Source organism: Balaenoptera acutorostrata, chromosome 19 (genome assembly GCF_949987535.1).
Source record: "Balaenoptera acutorostrata chromosome 19, mBalAcu1.1, whole genome shotgun sequence".
NCBI lineage: Eukaryota > Metazoa > Chordata > Mammalia > Artiodactyla > Balaenopteridae > Balaenoptera > Balaenoptera acutorostrata.
The window spans coordinates 50,775,782-50,800,583 of record NC_080082.1 but is presented as its reverse complement, the minus strand read 5'-3'; the positions used below and the strand labels follow the sequence as shown (position 1 = coordinate 50,800,583).

The window sequence follows — 24,802 nt, the reverse complement described above, 5'->3', positions numbered from 1 at the left end:
TCTTCAAGTTTACTAATGCTTGCTTTTGCAATGTTTAATCTATTAATCCTAGCAACTGTATTTTTATGTCTCAGACATTGTTGTTTTTACCTCTAGATTTGTTTGGGTCTTTTAAATATTTTCCACATTGGTACTTAACATGATCAATCTCTCTTCCTTGTTGGATATGTAGAATATAGTTATGACTTTTGTATTGTCAGTATCTATTATCAAATACAAAGTCTATTTTTGTCATTTCTAGTTCTGATTGTGTTTCTATTGATTTTTCGCATTATAGTCATGTATGCCTGCTTATTTACACTTCTGGTAAAATTTCTTTACTACAGACATTATGAAAGTTACCTTCAATGTGCTTGGTATTTTTGCATTTCTATAAATATACTCAAACTTTGTTCTGTAATATACTTATGTTACCTGGAAACAATTTGTTCAAGATTTGCTTTAAGCTCTGCTAGGTGGGACTAGGAAAGCCTTAATCTAGTGCTAACTCGCCTCTCTACTGAGGCAATAGCCTTTTGAGTAATCTAACCAGTGCCCTGTAAATTATGAGGTTTACCACTCTTGCTGATGGGGACACAAACTATCCCTGGCTCTGTGTGAGCTCCAAGGATTACCTGTGCTCTTAAGCATTTCTTTTGCTGTCCTCACGTGGTTTCCTTGATCCCATGCACCGATTAGAACTTGGCTCAATACTCTGCCCTGCAGACTCTAGCCATCACTGCCTCCCTGGACTCTCAGCTCCATCTTGTCTACTTAGGGAGATTACAAAGCTCCCCTTGTATTCCCCCTCACAGTGCTGAGATGTGGAAATGCTCTCTAGGCAGTAAGCTGGGTCAAGTGTATGGATCACATTTGTTTATACTTTCTTAGGCATTACCATTGTGTTGCCTGCTGTCCAATGTCTGAAAACCTTTATTTCTCATATTTTATCTAGCGTTTTGTTATTTTAGGCAGGAAGGTAAATCCTGCCTCTATTATTCCCATTTTGACTGGAAACAGAGTATTAAAAAAAAAAATTCTATTCTTAAGAATTGCAAGGAAAAGAAAAAAAAAAAAGAATTGCAAGAGGACTACAGAGCTTCCATATGCCCTTCTCCCAGTTTGCCTAATACTAACATTTTACACTACTGTAGTATAATGATCAAAACCAGGACATTAACATTGGGAACAATACTATCAATCAAATGACAGGTTTGATTGAATTTCATCAAGTTTTCTCTGCTAATGTTCCAAAAATTGAATCCACAATCCAGCATTGTATTTAGTTCCCTTGCCTTTTATGACCTAGAAAAGTTATGAACTTTTGGAGTATTGGGCAAGTTATTTTACAAAAGGGTATTCATTTTGGGTTTGCCTGCAGTTCCCTCATTATTAGAAAATAGTTATGCATGTTTTGGTGAGAATACTACCCAAGAGTTTGCCTTTCTTAGTGCATCACCTTGATGCCAATGTCTCACTGTTGGTGATTATTTGGTTAAAGGGATGTGTGCAATGTCTTATCTTTGTAATTAAATACTTGGGAGAGATACTTTGAGACAATTCTAATATCCCATTTTTTCCTTATACTTTCACCTTCAACTCTTACCATCCATCAATGGATTTTGTATATAATTACCACTATTATTATGGTGATTTCCTATTTCCCTCATTCCCTTTAAATTTATTAATTAGAATTCTTCACCATTAAATTGAACCAGAATCCCTTCTTTGCAGTAGCTAATTTTATGGTCAGGACAGCAATAAACAGGATAGGTCTGGAACATCCCCTTGTACTTGGGGAAAGAACCCAAAGCTTCCAAGTAGGCTAGGGAAAATGTGGAAAGGATAAAGGAGCAAATGAAAATGGAAAGGAATAAATTTTATCAATTTGAGCACCAAGAAAAAGTACCAGAAAAAGTACCAAAAGTTATATTTTGGTTTATCAGATTAGCAGTCTGTGAAATGACAGGAGTTCATAACAAAATTCAAAGAAAAATGTTGTGGATGTGTTGAGGATGTGTTGTATTTTTTTTCATTTATTCATTAATGAATGATTCAAAAAATAAGTGTCAAGCCACATGGTTATTTTATTTCTGTCATTAATTTTAAGTCCATATATAAGGTTTGGATAGCTCATTGTTTTAATTTGTTCGAGCAAGCAAAAAATATTAAAAACACACAAAGAAGTGTAGGGCAAGTAGCTCTGGAGTACTACGCAAGACGAGGGAAATTAATCAGCATTGATGGTAACTCAGAATAACCAGGTAGAGTAGGATAGAAGAGCAAATCAGCAGTGTGGTCACATGACAGCTCAGTAAGTAGAGTGAGCTATTAATAACAACATTAATAATTATAATACAATTGAACTATTTCAAAGATATGAAACAGCAAGTATCCTAATAAAAAGGGTAACAACAGAGACCCATTCTTTTACTCTGTAGGACATGAATGATCTATCAGTTACATACTTTTAATAACTGCTAACTTAAATAAATTACTAATAAGGAATATGTAAAGAAAACATAGCTCAGTATACCCAATGAGAAAACACCTTACTGACTACTGCTGATCATGCAAAACTGGGCAAGACACCAATCTCAAAAATTAAAATCTAATGAATGACAGTGATGTAAATGTATGTAAATATAATAGGTAAATTTTCTTATAAAAATTAATAACCAGTGGCTTTTGATCACTTTGATTATATAACCAGGTCAACTGTCTTAAGAAAGAGGTGATGAGTAGCTAAGATTTGCAACCTTATTAACTGTCTCATTTTTTTGTTGTTGTCTCTTTGTTTTTCCTGAGTCAGGGAAGATTGCTAAAATCAAAGGTCTACTGATTTTCCAACTGCCAAAACACAGTAAGACAACACTGAACGGAATAAAAAGGAAAATTATAAATAGATACAAAACCCAATTGAAGCCAAGGTAATAGCAGCATTGTAAACCCTCTTAATTTTAGTGACCAGTTTATAATCATTGCAATAGCTGTAGATTTTCTCCTACTTTTAAAGCTGCCTAACAAATTTAAGAGACTGATAAGATTGGGTTAGAATATTTTATGAAATATTTAAAATGCGCATTTCATTTGGATGCTGACTGGTACTGCCTAGAGGTGAAAAGCCTCCTTAAAGGAATTGTGTTGCAAAAGGTATTTAGGGAAATCTGTTGTGTCAAAACAAAATAGAAATTCAAAAAGAATTCAAACATTTGATGACAATGGAAAAGTTAAAACATCTACCATTAGAACAAAATCAAGAGAAAACAAAACAAAACAAATCTACACAAACACCTTGCAGGACCACAAAACTTTAAAACCACATAGTATCTGGGGGTTCTAACTCTCTGGAGAAGATAAGTATGCCATATAAAACAAGCAAAAAATTAGAATGCAAAAGATATATTTGAGCAATATTACAAATCACTAAGCCAAAAACGATAAATAGGCAAAAGAACAAAAACACAAACACCAAAAGTAACTGTAAGCAAAACATCCCTGGACAAGAAACTCATATGAAAATAACTCAAATAATTAATAATTAGGGAAATACATTTCCCATGCATTTAAGAAATGGATTGATAGGCATCATCCTACATAAACAGATATTCAGAACGTTAATTGATATAAAAAGGAGAAATATTTGGTGATATTGAACAAAGCTGAAAGTATATATCACTTATGAATGAATAATTCTAGTTTTAGAGTGGCCATAAAGTCTGGAAATAGATTTAAGAGAGGTAGAATCTCTGCGATAACTTCTACTTAAATACACAGATTTTTCCAATGAAACTCAGAAACAAATGGGCTTTATATATGTCTTTCATTCAAAAGTCTTCTCACCAGTACAACTTGTTCAATATCAAGTAAGTTGCCTGCCCACTCTAAAGGCATTCCCACATTCCTTACATTCATAGGGTTTCTTACTATTATGAATTCTCTGATGTTTTGTAAAGGATGAACTATGTCTAAAGGCCTTCCCACATGCCTTGCATTCATAAGGTTTCTCTCCAGTATGAATTCTCTGATGTTCAGTAAGGGCCGAACTGTGTCTAAAGGCCTTCCCACATACCTTACATTCATAAGGTTTCTCACCACTATGAATTCTCTGATGTTGAATAAGGGCTGAAGTAAGTCTAAAGAACTTTCCACATGCTTTACATTCATAAGGTTTCTGACCACTGTGAATTCTCTGATGTCGAGTAAGTTCACTACCTACTCCAAAAGCTTTCCCACATTCCTTACATTTATATGGTTTCTCACCAGTATGAATTCTCTGATGTCTAGTCAGGGATGAACTGTTTCTAAAGACCTTTCCACATGCTTTGCATTCATAGGGTTTCTTACCACTATGAATTCTCTGATGTCGAGCAAGTTCTCGACAGACTCCAAAAGTCTTCCCACATTCTTTACATGCATAAGGTTTCTCACCAGTATGAATTCTCTGATGCTCAGTAAGCTGTGAACTAATTCTAAAGACCTTCTCACATTGTATACATTTGTATGGCTTCTCACCAGTATGAATTCTCTGATGTTCAGTCAGTTGTGAATGAAATCTAAAGTCCTTGCCACATTCCGTACATTTGTAAGGTTTCTCATCAGTATGGATTTTCTGATGTCTAGTAAGTTGTGCATGCACTCTAAACGATTTCCTACAGAAAGTGCATTCATAGGGTTTCTCACCATCATGAATTCTTTGAAGTGGAGTGATTTTTTCAATTCTTCTAAAAATCCTTCCATATTGCTTACATTTATAGCACTTCTGATCATCACAGTGTACACTACGGTCTTCATAAAAACTAAATGCATTCCCACATTCCATACATTTACAAGGTTTCACACCAGTATGAATATTCAGTTGTAGGGTATGTGGGTCATCTACTGCAAAGGTTTTCCAATATCTACTACATTCAGAGGTTTTCTCACTAGTATATATTTTCTCATATTCATCAAAGTTTAAGTCACAACTAAGGACCTTCCCATATTCCTTACAGGGCTTCTCACTATCATGAATTCTCTGATGTAATGTAAGAGATTTATGATTTTTGTAATTGGGCACTTTTTCAGAGATGATTTTCATTTGACTGAAATATCCCACTTCAGGTCTTTGTACTTCAATCTTCCTTTTGCTTTGCCAATCATTTCTGACAATGGAGTTCTCAAGACCAACTAATTTACTACTTTCTATTACTTCCCACTGAGAATCATTTTTTTCAATAATGTCCTTCTCTGTAGATAAAGTCTTTTTGTCATACTTGGATTCCAAGTCTGAAAGAAAGGGAAAAAACAATTTCTTTTTTCGTGTGTCATGAAGATAAAATAGTTATGAAGTGCACAGGAGAAAAACTGAAAATAATTCACAGTATAAGTGAATGATTAAAATACTGTTATGAAGTTTGAGGAAAGGTAAAGAGAACTCAGAGAATGATAAGAGTATAACATAAGGTTGTGAGGTTTGTGCTAAGAGAAATGGATTAAGTCAGTGGGTCTGAAATTTTGGTGTTGATCATCACCTAGTAAGCTTGTCAAGTACTGATGTTCATGAACTAATCCAGATAAACTGAATCAACACCTATAGATGTGGAATTTAGTCATCAGTATCTTGTAGAGATACTGCAAATACAGATCAAAATTTGATTATCGATACATACTAACAGTTTTCTGATACTTTTCTTTTTTTCTTTTACAATATAATCCCAATACTTTACCATCAATAACAGGGTGCTGCTTGTAAAACAACATTTTATTCCATTATCCCCTAATCATTTTCACCTTCTGCATCAAACCACATTTCCTATCATTTAGAGATACCCACAAGATATTTCATTTCTCAGAAATGGAATCCTTATATACTACCTCCTTTTCGTTGTCCGGGTCTAAAAGTTACCACCCTCTGAAATGATGTACTAGCTGACTCTAAGTAAGTTCATATCTATGTCTCTATTCCAATATCTAGTTCCTTGCCCTCATACCCATTTTTTCAATTGTGTAATCTGTAATTTTCTCTGTTATCATACTGTTTATTTCCTTATTAAACTCCAAAAGGAAAAATAAAATCATTCTTCTATGTGCCACTGAATAGCAAGCCCCAAGGTCATAGTAGTTTACAATTACAGGAAAAGCAAGTCACTGGTTGAAAGCAATGTGAGAATAAAAGCCAATATTACAAAAATAAGTCACTGGAGAACACAATTATCAAAATAATTATATAACTATAAGAATCTCCATGCCTCTAAAACCTCACACTACACTAGTGATTTTATATATATAAATTTATATACATGAAATTTATAATATAGTAAGATACATTCATATATATAATAGTGTTTATAAATGATTGTTTTCCAATTGCCTCTCCACCTACGCATACTGTCTCCATCACTGCTGTTAATTTCCTCCTATGCAAAACCATGAGTTTCTTCATCCCAATAAAGATGGTGTTTTATTTACCTCTCTTCAGTAACATTTTCACTATTATTCATCTATCCTCCTGAAATCCTAGTCTATATTTAAATGTTTTCCTTTATGCTCTATCCTCCTGAAATCCTAGTCTATATTTAAGGATTCTATCCTCCTGAAATCCTAGTCTATATTTAAATGTTTTCCTTTATGCTCTTTCCCAGGTATTCCTTTCCATTTTCCTATTCTCAAAGCTAACCACTGCTATATTGCCTAAAAAAGTATCAGAATGTTTTAGATATTATAATAGGTATTTCCCATATTTTAAAGCTTATGCAATTCTGAGTAAACCTGTGGCTGAAAAGGAGAATTTGGTAACAGAATGGTATGTAAAAGGTGGTGGAGGTGGGCAAGAGTGTAAGGCACTTTGTAACAAAAGATCTCTTGGACCTAGCTGGAGATTGGCAATCAGATGAGGGAACAACCTAAGGAAAATCCAAAGTGACTGATATACATTGCATGATAAAAGGCAAAAATAATTTCCTGTGACTGAATTATGTATAATTAAGGTGAAATAATGCAAACACCATTATTTGACTGAAACAATAAAATCATAAATGAATGCCAGTATCAGTAAACTAAAAGTACTTCCACTTAGAAATGAAGAAACTTTCTATCAAATAACTGTTTAGTTATTGTGGAAATGTAACTGAAATTACAAAACTTTCAGGGAATGGTGGCGTTGAAAATATTGCACATTAAAAATCTATGAAACTCAATATTAGTCACATAGAAAGTAAGGATTTAAACACTTATATTGATAAAAATGAAAGAATGAAAACCAATGTATACATTCCACTCAAGAAGACAGAAAAGAACAAAGTTACCTAAAGAAAAGTTGAGAGGAGAATTCAATAAATATAGAATCAGAATGTGATGAGTTAGAGAACATATAAAGAATATAATCAACAAATATAAAAAGTGAAAGAAATCAAAGATGACATAAACAGTTGGAGAAATATACCATGTTCTTGGATTGGAAGAATCAATACTGTGAAAATGACTATACTACCCAAAGCAATCTACAGATTCAATGCAATCCCCATCAAACTCCTAGTGGTATTCCTCACAGAATAAGAACAAAAAATTTTACAGTTCGTATGGAAACACAAAAGACCCGAATAGCCAAAGCAATCTTGAGAAAGAAAAACAGAGCTGGAGGAATCAGGCTCCCCGACTTCAAACTATACCACACAGCTACAGTAATCAAGACAGTATGGTACTGGCACAAAAACAGAAAAATAGATCAATGGAACAGGATAGAATGCCCAGAGATAAACCCACACACATATTGTCATCTAATTTACAAGGGAGGCAAGAACATACAATGGAGAAAGGACAGCCTCTTCAATAAGTGGTGCTGGGAAAACTGGACAGCTACATGTAAAAGAATGAAATTAGAACACTCCCTAACACCATACACAAAAGTAAACTCAAAATGGATTAAAGACCTAAATATAAGACCAGACACTATAAAACTCTTAGAGGAAAACATACGAAAAACACTCTTTGACACAAACCACAGCAAGATCTTTTTTGTCCCACCTCCTAGAGTAACTGAAATAAAAACAAAAATAAACAAATGGGACTTAATTAAACTTAAAAGCTTTTGCACAGCAAAGGAAACCATAAACAAGACACAAAGACAACCCTCAGAATAGGAGAAAATATTTGCAAATGAAACAACAGACAAAGGATTAATCTCCAAAATATACAAACAGCTCACGGAACTCAATATCAAAAAAACAAACAATCCAATTAAAAAATGGATGGAAGAGGGCTTCCCTGGTGGCGCAGTGGTTGAGAATCTGCCTGCTAATGCAGGGGACACGGGTTCGAGCCCTGGTCTGGGAAGATCCCACATGCCACGGAGCAGCTGGGCCCGTGAGCCACAACTACTGAGCCTGCGCGTCTGGAGCCTGTGCCCCGCAACGGGAGGGGCCGCGATAGTGAAAGGCCCGCGCACCGCGATGAAGAGCGGTCCCCGCACCGCGATGAAGAGTGGCCCCCACTTGCCGTAACCAGAGAAAGCCCTCGCACGAACCGAAGACCCAACACAGCCAAAAATAAATAAATAAATAAATAAAGTAGCTATAAAATAAAAAAAAAAAAAAAAAAAAAAAAAAATGGATGGAAGACCTAAATAGACATTTCACCAAGGAAGACATACAGATGGCCAAGAGGCACATGAAAAGCTGCTCAACATCACTAATTATTAGAGAAATGCAAATAAAAACTACAATGAGGGCTTCCCTGGTGGCGCAGTGGTTGAGAGTCTGCCTGCCAATGCGGGGAACGTGGGTTCGAGCCCTGGTCTGGGAAGATCCCACATGCCGTGGAGCAACTGGGCCCATGAGCCACAATTACTTAGCCTGCGCGTCTGGAGCCCATGCTCCGCAACAAGAGAGGCCGCGATAGTGAGAGGCCCGCGCACCGCAATGAAGAGTGGCCCCCGCTTGCCGCAGCTAGAGAAAGCCCTCACACGGAAACGAAGACCCAACACAGCCAAAAATTTTTTTTAAAAAAATTAATTAATTAATAAAAAAAAAAGGATGTCCTGGAGGGATTGCTTTAAAAAAAAAAAAAAAAAAAACTACAATGAGGTATCACCTCATGCCAGTCAGAATGGCTATTCTCAAACAATCTAGAAACAATAAATGCTGGAAAGGGTTTGGTGAAAAGAGAACCCTCCTGCACTGTTGGTGGGAATGTAAATTGAAACAACCACTATGGAAAACAGTATGGAGGTTCCTTAAAAAACTAAAAATAGAACTACCATATGACCCAGCAATCCCACTACTAGGCATATACCCTGAGAAAAGCATAATTCAAAAAGAGACATGTACCACAACGTTCACTGCAGCACTATTTACAATAGCCAGGACATGGAACCAACCTAAATGTCCATCGACAAACGAATGGATAAAGAAGATGTGGCACATATATACAATGGAATATTACTCAGCCATAAAAAGAAACGAAATTGAGTTATTTGTAGTGAGGTGGATGGACCTAGAGTCTGTCATACAGAGTGAAGTAAGTCAGAAAGAGAAAAACAAATACCATATTCTAACACATATACATGGAATCTAAAAAAAAAAAAATGGTATTGATGAACCTAGTTGCAGGGCAGGAATAAAGATGGAGACATAGAGAATGGACTTGAGGACACGGGGTGGGAGGGGGAAGCTGAGGCAAAGTGAGAGAGTAGCATCGACATATATACACTACAGAATGTAAAGTAGTTAGCTAGTGGGAAGCAGCAGCATAGCACAGAGAGATCAGCTCTGTGCTTTGCGATGACCTAGAGGGGTGGGATAAGGAGGATGGGAGGGAGGCTCAAGAGGGAGGGAATATGGGGACATATGTATGCATATGGCTGATTCACTTTGGTGTACAACAGAAACTAACACAGTATTGTGAAGCAATTATACTCCAATAAAGACCTATTTAAAAAAAAAAGTAAATGACAAGTGAAAGAACCATCACAGAGGGTATTTTTTTAATGTTATAAGACTCGTATACCAATCAATTTGAAAATGTTGACTTATGAATTATTTTCTAGGTAAATAAATACTGAAAACCCCAGAAGCCATAAAAGTTGAAAAAAGAACAATTTGCTAGAAAGAGATAAAATTGTCAAAGACTTACCTCCCATGAAACAAAAAATCATAAGCATGCCTATTGCCCAGGTTGTGGCAATAAACCAGGTAATGAACCAGGGTTCCTAAAGTAAATATCTGAGTCATGACCTGGAGCAGGGAAGGTAGAAGATGTGCCCTTGACTGTTGTGACAGAAGCAAGAATGTTTTATAATATTAATGAATCATAACAAAAAGACACAGAAATCATCGAAGGAGACCACCATTTTGACAATACAAGAATCAAAAGAGGGTGAAAAGTACTTTGTGTACTAAAACATTAACTAAACAACTAAAAATTTATAGCTAGTATTAATTTTTTAAAAAGGAACAAAACACATAAAACATGGAAGACCAGAAGAACTCTTAACCAATTCAGGTGTTTGGTCTGGGATAGGGAGGGTATAGGGTGAGCCTGGGAAAGCTTCAGAAAGCATTAGTAAATTCAAAGAATAAAGAATCAAGTCAAAGGTACACAAAAATCCATAAGGAATTAGTATTTATACAGCTAGGCATCAACAATCAAAGACTGTGATGGGCTAAAGTATACTAAACCAATGAAAATCAACAAATCCATAATGATACATAAATAAGAGGTCAGAAAATTTCAAGTGCACCATTTGAGGTGGCTAATTAGTTACAATCATATAAAGAGTATAATCAAACACTTGCTGCCTTTTCCATTAGATTTCAAGTTTATCAAGTAGCATGAGGGTAACTAATTAAATGTATTAGAAGGAATGTTGGACTTAGTACAACACTGATTTAAATGAAGGTTTTCAACTGTAAAAAGCATTAAGTGAATTGTTGATGAGGAACTGTATATTCATAGAATGCTAAAATAGGACCACAGAGATCCCTTTCTGACCATAATATCTGAATTAGTTCCATCATTCTTCATCCCTTTATTTTGCTTACTTTTCTTCATAGCACATATCACTATCCATGATATATCTTCTAATCATCTATTTACCTATTTATTATATATCTCACTTACTAGTATGTTAGTTCCATGACATTAAGATCTGTATTGGTCTTTCTTACCATTGTACTTATAGGGCTAACACAATATCTATCTTACTGTAGACACTGATTAAGTGTTGATTATATAAATGACCAAGATTTTTTTGTCAGTGAAGACATTTATGTAAGTCTAAATACAAGAGGAACTAGAGGAAATGTTGGTCGAATTGGGAAAGATCTTAATTTTCTTCCCCAAGTGTCAGGCTTTTTTCCCATAGGGGTTTAAAGGGAGTTTCCCCAAAACATCACAGGGGCCAACCTCCTCTTGGACAGGCTGGGCTTTTTACTCTGGTGATGGTTTTCCTTGCTTCATCAAGTCCTCACTCACATAGCCCTGTTTACTTGTCACATCCTTTGTAACCCTCCAGGGCAACTTCCCTTCCACTAATAAGGCAGTCAAAACTGGCTTAGAAATGGAACACCCTGCTTACAACAAAGAAATGTAACATAATATACAGAAATATATAAGAATCAGAACCAATTCTAAAAAACACTTTTGAGAATTGGTTAAGTTTTTAATAAATGAGGTTGAAATGAAAGACTTCAGAGAAGAGAAATGTGAGAAGATTGAAAGAACATTCACCTTAGAGTGACCATAGAATTACAAAGTATAAAGAGAGTATAAATTTTCTGACCTCTTATTTATGTATCATTATGGATTTGTTGATTTTCATTGGTTTAGTATACTTTAGCCCATCATAGTCTTTGATTGTTAATGGCTAGCTGTATAAATACTTTACCAGATAGGTAAAGAAGTGTCTTCTTTTATTTAAACCCATGCTATCTCTTTGCCTTGAGAGGCAGTATGTTGTAACAGCTAAGAATATCAACTGTGGTGCCAGACTGCTTGGGTAAGAAAACCTGCTTCTGACACTAGCTATGTAACCCTGGAGGGGTAGCCTAAATACTCTTTGTCTTAGCAATCTCTTCAAAGAACAATAATGCAAGTAGTATTTATGCCATAGGGTTGCAGAATTAAATAACTCAGTATATTAAAAGGGCTTAAATCAGGGCCTGGTACAAGGCAAGAACTATGTGAGCTGAGAGGAAAACAAGGAGCTTTCTAAAACATTAAAAGGTCCTTGCTGGAATACTGACAACATTAAATGCAAAGTTCTTTAACCCCATAGCAGGTGTAAGACAACACTTGTGTCAGGCAATGAATATGACTTCTATTTGCCAATGTAACAATATAAATTACACAAATTCTTTTAATAATCATAACAACTCAGGACACAGTATCTTAGCTGTTCTCCCAGAAGGTGGGTAAGAAAGTAATAAAGAAATTTTAGCAATTCTGGGCTCAAACACAATATAATAGATCTCTCAAAGGATACAGTGTATGTATCCTAGAAGTCAAATCCAAGGACTTCCCTAGTGGCGCAGTGGTTAAGAATCCACCTGCCAATGCAGGAGACACGGGTTCAAGCCCTGTTCTGGGAAGATCCCACATGCCACGGAGCAACTAAACCCATGTGCCACAACTACTGAGCCTGCGCTCTACAGCCTGTGAGCCACAACTACTGAGCCCTCGTGCCACAACTACTGAAGCCTGCGTGCCTAGAGCCCGTGCTCCGCAATAAGAGAAGCCACAGCAATGGGAAGCATGCGCACTGCACTGAAAAGTAGTCCCCACTCACTGCAACTAGAGAAAGCCTACACGCAGCAACAAAGACCCAACACAGCCAAAAATAAATGAAGGTAGAAATTATAAGAGACTGAGAAGGGACTTCATAGAAATTACATGAAGAATGAGGAAGATGCTTAATGGAGTTGTCATCTCCAACACCATGCTCAATCCATGCCTTTGGAAACTGGGAGAAGAAATTCATCTAGTTTCTTAAAAGATAGCTTTGAGTTCACTGAATGTCAACTGATATTCTATAGAGCATATTCTAAATTATGTAAACAGCTAAATTTACCCAGTGAGACCAAGTTGCTGTAATTTTCCATCATCACATCCCAGTACAAGTCCCTCTGAGCAGAATCCAGATACTCCCATTCCTCCTCAGAGAAGCTGATGACCACATCCCTGAATGTCACCAATTCCTGAAACAACAAACCACATATTATAAGTAAAATTGAAGGAAACATTTTTGAGTAAAAGGTAAGAAATAAAGAATTGAATTAAACTATTATATATAGAATGGATAAACAACAAGGGACTACTGTATAGCACAGGGAACTATATTCAATATCCTGTAATAAACCATAATGGAAAAGAATATGAAAAAGAATATATATCTGTATAACTGAATCACTTTGCTGTACAACAGAAATTAACACAACATTGTAAATCAACTATACTTCAATAATATAAATTTAAAAAAAAAAGAAAAAGAATTGCATTACAGGAAGGGGTCTAATAGTAAGTACATTGGCCAGGGGTAGAAGCCTATGGTATAGGAAGTAAGGAAATTAATGCTTCCAAACCAGACTATCTACAGATCTTTAAAGAATCCTTTTGATTCAGAGAAATCTTCCTGCATGCTATGGGATTCCTTAGATAAGCACGTCTGGAAATAAACAAAATAATCAGTTTACAAATTAAAAGAAATAGTGTATACATGAACGCTGCATGCTACATGCCTGCTGAATGAATTATCAATAATAGTGAATTTCTACACCCTCGTTCCTCTGTAAAGGAAAAATATCTAGCTTAGAAAATGGGATATGAACAATATTTTAAAATTTCTTAAAACCCCAAGTTCATCACTGTTAATCACCATTTCACAATATATAAGAATTGTAACTTCTAATGAAAAATTATTTATTAAGTGCTTTTTAGTGGCTACAGAGTAGTCTGCTTGGTGGAAATATATCAGCCTTAATTATATTTAGACATAAGTTGGATAAGATCTCCTCCAATTCTGAAATCTACAGTAATCTACTATTTATGTCTGACTGAGACTAGTCAACATCAAATCCAGTCTACCTGGAAAAATAGGTCTGTTCAGAAGTACAGACTTTGCCCATATGTCATCAAATGGATCCATTTGCTCTTTTTCTCTACCCAAGAGTATGAAAAAGGCTGGTAAATGCCTCCATCTAGGGATTCCATTTCTACCCTATAGCTGCTCTGAACAAAACACTGAACACATAGGAATGTTGAACATTATTTGGAGAATAGATAGGCACATAGGAGGTACAGTGTGCTGTTTGACTCCAACTCTCACTAGAAAGTGAAAATGGGGATTTTTATGGGGATGTGGGGCAGGCTCTTAGGTCTGCTTTCTGGGAAGATTCAGACAAATGAAATGTTCACAAAGGAGAGAGAAATAGCAACTTACATGGTCCATGGTTAGAACTGTAAAGAATTGATCAGGGAATTCCACTTCTGGTATGACAGCATGAGGAGCTCCACCGACATGCTCCCCATTGAAACTGGTAAAATTATATATAAAAACATAGAGCAAATGAAGAAACATTTGTAAATCTACTAAAACTTATTAAGAACTGTGAAAGTCTGCAGTATCTTAATCTAACCTGCACCATTCCTTGTCCATCCCATCCTAGTCAGAAAAAGATTCCATTGCAAACTAGTACAGCCAAGGACACAAACTTCCTCACCACTCAAGCCCTGTTCCCAGTCAGATAACTATCTTCCTGGGAGTAGAACATCAGCATTTCTCATTCTGCCCCCAGCTACCTGTTGCTCAGGCAAATGCAATGAAGGAATGGAAATTTTCTTCTGCCTAGTAGCCACACAAGAATTGTAGGCTGTACCTGGGGTGTGGCACTGCTGAGAATACTGGGGTTCCAACTGTCTTTGCCTTGGCTCATAGGGCAGGAGTTCCATGCCATGAGAGGCAAGTTGAAACCTAGGACTGCTGCCCAATCCCCTCCAGAGCCCTCTCCAAAGGAACTGCCTTCATTTGCAACAGAGTGTGAAAGGGTAAGGACATTCACAAAAACAGTGGAAATTTTGGTGAAAGGCTATTGGGAGAAGATTGAAAAATTCATTGGAGATAAATGCTAAACTGTATGCTGGCTAGTTTGTCAGAAAGGATCAGAGAAAGATACTTGGGGAGCCCTTCCTATTGTCAGAACAAATCTCAGACATTGACTTGATTTCATTAGTCTGTGAAGCAGTGTAACCCCACAGCATTACTGAAAACAATAGTGCCATCAGTCACAATCAGTGGATCCTAACAGCTTGGTGTGGTCAGGTAAAGAGACACTCAAAGACAGCCCTGTCAAAACCACTGTCATCCAAGGGTAACTGTGGTAATAGCAAAGTCTATACCCCAAGGAGCAACATCAGAGATTTACACTATGGGGGAGATAGATTTCACTTCATTAATCTAGCCAGTCACTAAACAAGAAAGCAAATAACAATAACAAGCCTGGGGAGAAGGAGTAGACAAAAGTACCAGAGTTACAACAACTATCTAAAATATCTACTTTCCACAAACAAGAGACAGGTGAAGAAATAGAAAAATATAACCCATAAACCAAAAACACCAAAGCCAAAACCAAACAGACAACAGAAACTGCCTGTGAGAAAGCAACCAGATTTAACAAAGACTTCAAAGTAGCCATTATAAATATGTTCAATAAACAAAGGAACCCATGCTTAAAGTAAATGAAGGTATGATCACAATGTCATATCAAATAAAGAATCAGTGAAGAGATAGAAGTTATTTAATATCACTAGATGGAAATTCTGGAGTTGAAAAGTATTAAATGAAAATTTCACTAGAGTAACTCAACTGTAGATGTGAACTGGGCAGAAAAAAATGTACTAGAAAACTTAAAGATAACGTGATAGAGATCATGCAATCTGAAGAACAAAGGAAGAAAACACAAGGAAGAAAAATGAAAAGAGCATCAGAGAAATGTTGGACACCATTAAGCACACACCTGTAATAAATGTAACAGAAAAGAGGAAAGGTGCATTTTAATATATTCAAATAAATAATGGATGAAAAGTTCCCAGGACTTCCCTGGTGGTCCAGTGGTAAAGAATCCGCCTTCCAATGCAGGGGACACGGGTTTCAGCCCTGGTCTGGGAAGATCCCACATGCCGTGGAGCAACTAAGCCCGTACGCCACAACTACTGAGCCTGTGCTCTAGAGCCCGCGAGCCACAACTACTGAAGCCCGCACACCTAGAACCCGTGCTCCACAACAAGAGAAGCCCCCGCAATGAGAAGCCTGCGCACTGCAACGAAGAGTAGCCCCCGCTCGCTGCAACTAGAGAAAGCCTGCATGCAGCAACAAAAGACCCAGCGCAGCCAAAAATAAATTAAAAAAATTTTTAAATCAACTGTATGAAGTAATTCATATATATGTATACATATACATAAATATTATATACATATATATACACACACATAACATGTATTATTGGGCCTGCAACATATATAAATGTAATATGTTTGACAATAATAACACAAAGGAGATAGGTAGAAGAAAAGCTGCATTGGGCAAAGGAAACGAATCCAGATGGTAATCTGAATCCACGGGTTCAAATAAAGAGAATGAAAAGTGATAAACAGGATTAATATGCCAAAGCTACATATCATCTATAGCTGTTTATGTGCTACAATGGTAGAGTTGAGTAGGTGTGACAGAGACTGTGTAATCCACAAAGGCTAAAATATTTAATATCTGTCCTTTACAGAAAAAAAACTTGTTAACCCCTACTGTAGAAGTTAATTTATGCATTTTTCACCTGTTACAACTGTAAACCCCTTGTTGTTGAGTGTAAACTATTTCAGTTACTTTGGGCAACTATTTGACACAATCTACTAAAGAAACATATATACTGTGACTTAGCAATTCCACTCTTGTGTATATGCCCAATAGAAATGAGTTTTTCCGTCCAAAAAGTATGTAAAAGAATTATTTTAGCTGCATTTCTTTACACTGTCCTGAAACTGTTAACAACCCAAACATCCATCCACAGAAGCAGGGATAAATTAAATGAGATACATTCCTATAGTGGAAGATTACTTAAGAATAAAACTGAACAAACAGCAGATGATTTTCATAAACATGAGGTTGAGCAAAAGAGGGCAGAAAAAAATGTACATAATGGGGACTTCCCTGGCTGTCCAGTAGTTAAGACTCTGTGCTTCCACTGCAGGGGGTGCAGGTTCGATCCCTAGCTGGGAAACTAAGATCCCATATGCCACACAGCATGGCAAAAAAAAAAAAAAAAAAGTACATAATGTACGATTCCATTTATATGAACTTCCAAATTAGTTAAAACTTATCTATTGTAATAGTGAAAAGAATATTGGTTACCTTTGTTGGGGGTAAAGGCAAGTTGGTAATGACTGGAAGGAAACAGAAGGGAGCACCCTGGAGTGTTGGAAATATGCTATATCTTAGCTGTGTAATGGTTACATAGATATACATAAATGTTAAAAACAATCCAGCTTTAGAATATGGTTTGTATAGTTTACATTAAGTTACGTCTAAGAAAAAAACCAAACCCACAAAGTGGCAGAGCTGAGTTTTGAACTCATATTCCTCTTACTACAAAGACAGTTCTAACTCTGGTTCTTGTCTCTTTAGTTCAGAATTTCTTCTTTATGGAGTGAGATCTGAGCATGGGTAGTAGTTCACTGGCAAGTTAGAAACAATCTATAACCTACCAAAATTTACTAAAGCATGAAAGTTATTAACTAAATCCATTCATGTCCATGGATATCTCATGGGTGCAGTAAACAATGAACTCAGTGGATCTGGAGTACCCAAACTCTGCTCTTTCCAAAGAAAGGAATGGCCCTTGAACAGCTCCTGGGAGACAACCTCTGAGCCCTTACAATATCCTGCTTGATAAGAGCATATCTGGGCTATGCCAGACAGATAATTTATGCTATAAATGTGATTTATGGTAAACACCTATTTTTGTTGGCCAGGGGTCCTGGGATGCACTGTATCAATTTGACGTCTGAAGCAGCTAAGCTAGTCACACAGTTGCTCCATGACTGTGTGACTCACTCTCAATAAAGAGTCTGGACATCAAGGCTCAGGTGAGTTTCCCTGACCTACTTCACATGTGTTGTTACAAAATGGTGCTGGCAGAATTTAGTGCTGTCTATATGACTCCACTGGAAGTACACATCTAATTTCTCCTGGACTTTTCTCTTTGCTGATCTTAATCTGTATCCTTTGACTGTAATAAACCATGAACACAAGCATAACAGTTTTTCTGGATTTTGTGAGTCCTAGCAAATCGTCAATCTGAGGATGGTTTTGGTAAACCCTGACAATCCATGGCTTTAGTGTAAGTTGGTAAAAACCTAACAGCCTTGGGTTTGTCTCCATGACGTCTCTCCTCATCAACTTCAAATGCATGTCATCCAATTTCTTTAATGATCATTATCATACCCTACTATAGTTTTAGTCCTATTCACAGTTTATATTATGTGCTCAGTTATAAACAAGTTAAGGGATAGCAACTATGTCTCTTTCATGCTAATATCCACACCAATAACATGAATAAAATTGGCATATTACAGGCATTTAATAAATATTTAATCTGTAAATGCAACTTCTGGAAATTTTTCCTTAAGTAACAGATAAAAAAGTAGACAAAATTCTATAACAATGATCTACATCAGCGTAGTTTATGATAATTCTAAATATCTATGGATAGACAACAGGTTAAAGTGTGGTGAGCTATATGTTAGCAATATCTATGCAGTATTTAACAATGATAACATTGATTCATATTAAATGTTGGGGGAAAAAATTTTGATGAATTACTCATCAAACAATCAGATTTTTAAAATAATTGGAGGTTGTGTACTATCATGATAAAGAACATAAAATCTATCATCCAAAATTCAGTTTGCAAATCTTATCTTTGGCTGTTATTGTGTAACCTTTTACTAAGTTACTTAACTGCCTTAATTTCCTCATCAGTAAAATGGAAATAACAACATGACCTACCTCAAAGTGTTGCTGTCTGGATCAAATTAAATAAAAGACATAAAGCATTTTCAGTGCCATATAAAAAGCACCTAATGATACCTAATAAAAGCTGTCTGCTAATTTATGAAATGGTAAAGAATATTTCACATCCCTTGTTTCATTATTTTTTAAAAATTCCCTCTATGCTTCACCTTTGTGCTACAGCGAAATTTGAGATTTTGGGGTCTGTTCTTTCTTATAATGTTAACTCATTTCAGAGTCCAGCCTTGAGATTACAATTTTTCCTCAATAATATTTGTCACAAAGATTCTCAAAAATGAAAGGATATATCTCCTTGCCCTCTACACAAAGCTGCAGACATATAACTAGAATCTATCTAATATGTGACAATTTGAGCATAAAAGGCTTTATCTTGTTCCTCTGTCCAACACAGAGAGTTACATGCATATTTATTTCTGTTTCTATAAAACTGTCCTTTCAAGTGTAATTTGTATAATGAGGTCTTGTATGATACCTGGATTTCCCAGATCATTCCTATGTCCTCTGAAAGAAACCACCACTTCTTAAAAAACCATGAATCTCTGATCAGCAGTCTTAATTCATGATTTCTTCTCCTGCTAATTGTTTATTTGATATCTATGTAATCCCCAAAGCTTTGAAAACTTAGATATGTCAAATCACATGGTGACCACTGGCACTTTCTACTTATTCCTACATGCCTAGAAGTGTGATAAAACTGTGACTTTGTCTCACTTATGTGGCAAACTTATGTAATTCTTTTTGCAGAAACAAAAGAAGAAATACATACCCAGGTTCAAAAATTCTCAACAAAATATTAGCAAACTGAATTCAAAAATACATTAAAAGGATCATACACCGTGACCAAGTGGGATTTATTCCATGGATGCAAGAATGGTTCACCATCCCCAAAACAATTAATGTGATACATCATATTAACAAAATGAGGGATAAAACACACATGATCATCTCAATAGATGCATAAAAAGCATCTGACAAAATTAAACATCCATTTATGATAAAAACTCTCAGTAAACTGGATATAGAGGGAACATACCTCAGCATAACAAAGGTCATATATAACAAGTCCACAGCAAATACCATACTTAATGGTGAAAAGCTGACAGCTTTTCCTCCAAGATCAGGAACAAGACAAGGATACCCACTCTTGCCACTTTTATTCAATACAGTATTAGAAGTCTTAGCCAGAGCAATTACATGTTAAAAAAAAAAGAGAGAGAGAACAGAAAAAAGAAATAAAAGACATCCAAATGAGAAAAGAAGCAAAACTGTCACTATTTGCAGATGTGATATTATATACAAGAACCAGGAAAATTGATAAGTCACAATTAGGTAGGGAAGTTTAAAGGAAGGAAAGCAAATATTCTATGCTCTGTAAAACAAAAATGTATGACAACAAAAAGCAAACACGAACTGACCTTGTATGGGCCATTAAGTTAGTAGCAATGCTCTCCACTTCAGAACTTGCAGAGCTACAGGACCAAGAAGATGGGACTTGTGAGACTCAGGACTGGCTAAGAGTTGTGGTGAACACACTGTCCACCATCAGACATGACCCATCACCCACCACAAATACAAGCGGATGGAAGTAAGAGTGAAAATAGAATGCTGACTTTTACCAGTATCAGAGAAAAAGGTAAGCATCACCTATGCCCAGAGCTGGAATCTAAGTTCACAGCAGTTTCTACAGGACACAGCTCAGGGAATGTTGTAGTTCTGAAAGGTGTAAATGGCCTCCATAATGCATCCAAGGGAGTTTAACCCACGAAGGGATTCTACACCTGTGCCCTCCCCCTCATGTCTTCCCAGAAGCCTGTCTTGAAGGCAAGTGCAGGCCTAAATGCTAATCCAAGGATTCAGTATGTACTTTTCTATTGGGAACTTTCATTATAGGAGTGAAATTCATGACTTTCACTCTGATGGCCATCCCTCTACAGCTAGACCCAACTGGCTACATGGTGTGAGGACAGAAGAGAATCCAGGGAAACACATTCCAAGAAACGATGGAACCTACAATTGGACCTGGATGGGCAACACTCACTTCACCAATGCCCCCTCTGTGTAAAGTACGAGGCTGGGTACTGGGGACATGGTGTTATAGCTTATACACACACACGTACAAAAAAAATTTACACACTCCTAGCTGAAAAAAACAAAACTCCAAACTTCAACAAGCTCATTGAAAACAAAATTTTAAAACTCCACTTCGTGCACACTTATAGTCAGTCACAACAGAGATGTTACAGGATCACTCGGTCACAGTGTCAGCCAGACACCCTCGTCGCCACCATGTTAACCATGGTCACACAGTAGGCTCCGCCCCCACTGACAGTCTCACCAGCCCAATCAGATACCAGTCACGCCATCCCAGGGCCCCGTCACACGCACTCTAGCCCTCGCTCTCACGCACGCACAGGCGCGAACTAACACTCAACAACGACGCCGTCACAAACAGTAGCACCCGCAAGTATGGTCGTCCGCGGCTCACGCATACACAAGCTCCTGGCTCCACAAGCCCCATCCACGCTCTGCGAGCTTGAGGCCTCCTCACCGCCAGCCCCTCCCGCAGCTTAACCTGAGTCACCTCAACTCACCAGGCATAACTCAATAACGACCACGACACCGGAAGGGGAACCAAAGGTCGAAGTTCATTGGCGGCTCTGGGGCCTGTGGGAAACGTAGTCCAACACCGAAAAAGGTCCAGACTTGAGAGCGGAGCGTGGAGCCCACCAGCTGCAGAGACACCCCCCCCCCCTCGCCCTGAGACTCCCGGGAATTCCAGGGCGCAATGATCTTTGCCTTTGGTGGAGGGGTTGCAGCTGGTTGTCCTTCCAGACGCCGAAGAGCCGGGTGATGGTCCTCTGAGAGCGAGGTGAGGTCGCGGAAGGAAGGAGAGCCCAAGCCGAGGAAGTAATCGCAAACCTGGGCCGGGGAGGGCAGAAAAGGGAACCGGAAGCCGGGTGCGGGCCGAGGAGGCAAACGGAAGAAGCCTGGCTAGGGTAGGAATGGCTGAGAATTGGAAGCTCCGGGCCTAGGAGGGAAGAGGGAGTTGGGAACCCGGCAGAGGAGGGCCGGGGCGGAAATCGTGAATCTCTGCCGAGGGAGGCCGGGCTAAGAAGGGCTGAAGCCGTGCGGAGGGACTTCGGGCAGGAGAGAGCCCAGGCGAGTTCACTCAGGCTTGTACGTGCGGGACCCCAGGTCCGTGATCGTGAACCAGAGGGTCAAGGGTTTTGTTGTTTTTGTCAGTTTTGCCCCTTGAGAAAGCCCCAACACCCACGGCACATAGCAGACGCGCAGTGAGTGTATGCACGCCCTTGGCGTGTTTAATATCATCACCGCCAGGAAGTTCCCTGGTGTCCTTTTCCTGTTAGTCTCACAGCAGAGACAGCCATGGTTCTGATACATGTCATCGTAATTTAGTTTTGTCAGTTTTACAGTTCCAATTGTCTCCTTTAGCTCATCCTAGTATTGTAAGATTTATTAATGTTGTTTAGTTCATTCCTTTTGTTTCTAGACAGCATTCCATTGTGCAAATGTGCCACAATTTGTGTTTTCATTTTTCTCTGTATGAACATTTAGTGTATTTCCAGGTTTTATGTATTTTGATAACGCTGGCATGTTTCTATTTCTCCTGGGGAGATACCTAGTGGAAGAAAATGCTGATAATAGGTTAAGTTTCTATTTAACTTTCTAAGAAGCTGACAAACCTTGTAGGATTAGTTACGATTTCTGTTTGAGACTGTATGTGACTGTGAAGTAAGTGGTTTCTGAGTTTGATTTGGTATTCTTCTATGGAATTAGGAGACGGGCTCAGTGGAGTCAGGAATATCACGTAGGGTCCATGGAATTGTGGTTTTGTGAAGTGGGTGAGATCATAGGAAACAAGGTGTCTGTACCAACTCTTACCATGATTTTGTGTGTTCATTATAATGTGACTGTGAAAGTGGATCACTACATAAGCGTTATTAATGAATGACTGCGAAACTGTGTGTGTCTAGTTAGGTGTGTTTCATTTTGGTTCTGCTTGCAGAATTATGACTGTTTCTAATCAAGTAAAATAGCAATATAAGATTATCCAAAGGAAATGAAAACAGGATATTAAAGAGATACCTGACTCCTATCTTCACTGCAGCAATATTCACAACAGCCAAGACATGGAAACAGCCTGAGTGTCCACTGACAGATGAATGGATAAAGAAAATGTGTGTGTTTACACACACGCACTCATTCACACACACACACACACACACACACTCTGGAGTATTATTCGGCCTTAAAGAAGGAAATCCTGCCATTTGTGACAACATGGAAGGACACTGAGGGCATTATGCTAAGTGAAATAAGTCAGACAGAGAAAGGCAAATACTATGTTCTCACTGTATGTGGAATCGAAAAAACCCGAACTCATTGAAATAGAGAGTAGAATAATAGTGGTTGCCTGAGGGTGGGAGAAAGGGAGAGATGTTGGTCAAAGGTTATAAGATGAATAAGTTCTGGGGATCTAATGTACAGCATGGTGACTATTATTAATAATACTCTGTATTATATACTTGGAAGTTGTTAAGTGATTAGATCTTAAATGTTATCACCACACACAAAAAAGCATAATTATATGAGGTAACTAACCTTATCGTGGTGATCTTTTCCCAATATATGCATGTATCAAATCATCACATTGTACACCTTAAACTTAAGTATGTTACTTTAAAAAAAAAAGAATTGGAAAGTGGGAGGTAAAATTAATTTCTAGATGACTGGATTGCATCCTTGGAACACCATCAGAACTAATTCTTATATGTTGAAATGACTAGGGTTCAAGAAGTAGTACACAAGAAAATACTTTTTTTTACCTCTATGTACTACTTTTAACAGATTTGAGTGAGTTTTTTTTCCCTGTTCCTGGATGAAATTATGGGTGATTTAATAACTTTTTCAGTCGCTCTAAGCTAAGGAAAGGTATCTGAAATACTTCAAATCACAAGGTCAGTCTCATAGCAATTAAATTAGTCATTTTCTAATAAAAATGTTTACTGTAAAAAATCAATATTTAAACTTCATTTAAAGGAAAACTTTCTTCCATCTGACTGAAACCTGCAGTGTGGAAAAGTACATAATCAGTTTCTTCTCTATTTCCCTAACCTGTATTACTGAACAGTTAATATTTAGCATAATGAATATTAATATTTAATAGTAACTGTTTACTATGTAAGTAGGCAGACTTAATCAAGTTGTTATGGAAACTCTAAGGTAAGTGCAGTTTCACATGGCTTCTTATGCCTCCCTTCTCTCTTCCTTGTTCATTATTCTAAAAAAGAATCGAAAAGAGCAAAGGTCCTCTCTTGCAAATCTTAAAGCCATGGCTCTGATTAGATGATGTTTCTTTTCTCCTTTCTGCAATAGTCTTTTTCCCCTAGCATATATGAGCATTTTCCCATTTTGAAACTTCCTGGAGATAGGATTCCCTTTCATGAAACTGGTCCACATTTCCTTTTATTCTCTCCAGATAAACCTGTACCTTATCCAAGATCTTCTTCTAATTTTAACTAATGTTCACTTACTAATTGCATGTTTCGCTCAGCATCTCCTTTCTCATGCCCACAAATGGAAATACATTCTCTTGAATTAAATAAGCATATATTCCTTGAATGAACCTTTCTTGTCTAGACAGTGATTTGATGTCTAAGTAGTGAGTGCTTAGGAGAGCCCATACAAGAAGACTTTATTATGTCCACAGACCTTGGTTTTCTAGTGAGTAAAGATAGACGTAAAATC

At 37.3% G+C, this 24,802-nt stretch overlaps 2 protein-coding genes across 5 annotated transcripts in view; one reads left to right on the top strand and one right to left on the bottom strand.

Annotated features, from left to right (window-relative positions):
- Nucleotides 1-3,788: 3,788 nt before the first annotated feature.
- ZNF529 (zinc finger protein 529) lies at nucleotides 3,789-20,093 on the bottom strand. Its single transcript, XM_057533320.1, has 5 exons — nucleotides 20,067-20,093; nucleotides 17,354-17,410; nucleotides 14,393-14,486; nucleotides 13,025-13,151; nucleotides 3,789-5,247 (listed from the first exon to the last, which is right to left on the bottom strand). Exons 1-5 carry the CDS (start codon nucleotides 20,084-20,086, stop codon nucleotides 3,842-3,844), a joined length of 1,704 nt encoding a protein of 567 aa, XP_057389303.1. The 5' UTR covers nucleotides 20,087-20,093; the 3' UTR covers nucleotides 3,789-3,841.
- A 957-nt stretch (nucleotides 20,094-21,050) lies between these two features.
- The window catches only part of ZNF382 (zinc finger protein 382), a 53,088-nt gene continuing 49,336 nt past the window's right edge, over nucleotides 21,051-24,802 (top strand). For 2 of the 4 annotated variants that reach the window (XM_057533332.1, XM_057533322.1), the window contains exon 1: nucleotides 21,051-21,902. The gene's annotated coding sequence lies outside the window, so the exon portion shown is untranslated. Of the gene's footprint in view, nucleotides 21,903-21,998; nucleotides 22,030-24,802 lie in introns of those variants that run through there. The other 2 variants (XM_007165202.2, XM_057533328.1) reach the window with 2 other exon arrangements.

Coding starts and splice junctions, on each gene's coding strand:
- ZNF529 (XM_057533320.1), bottom strand. CDS start 20,086: ATGACCTTTGTTATGCTGAG. Junction 17,411..20,066: donor ATGACCTTTGTTATGCTGAG/GTATGTTCCCTC, acceptor CCAACACTCCAG/GGTGCTCCCTTCTGTTTCCT. Junction 13,152..14,392: donor CAGTTCTAACCATGGACCAT/GTAAGTTGCTAT, acceptor TTGTTGTTTCAG/GAATTGGTGACATTCAGGGA.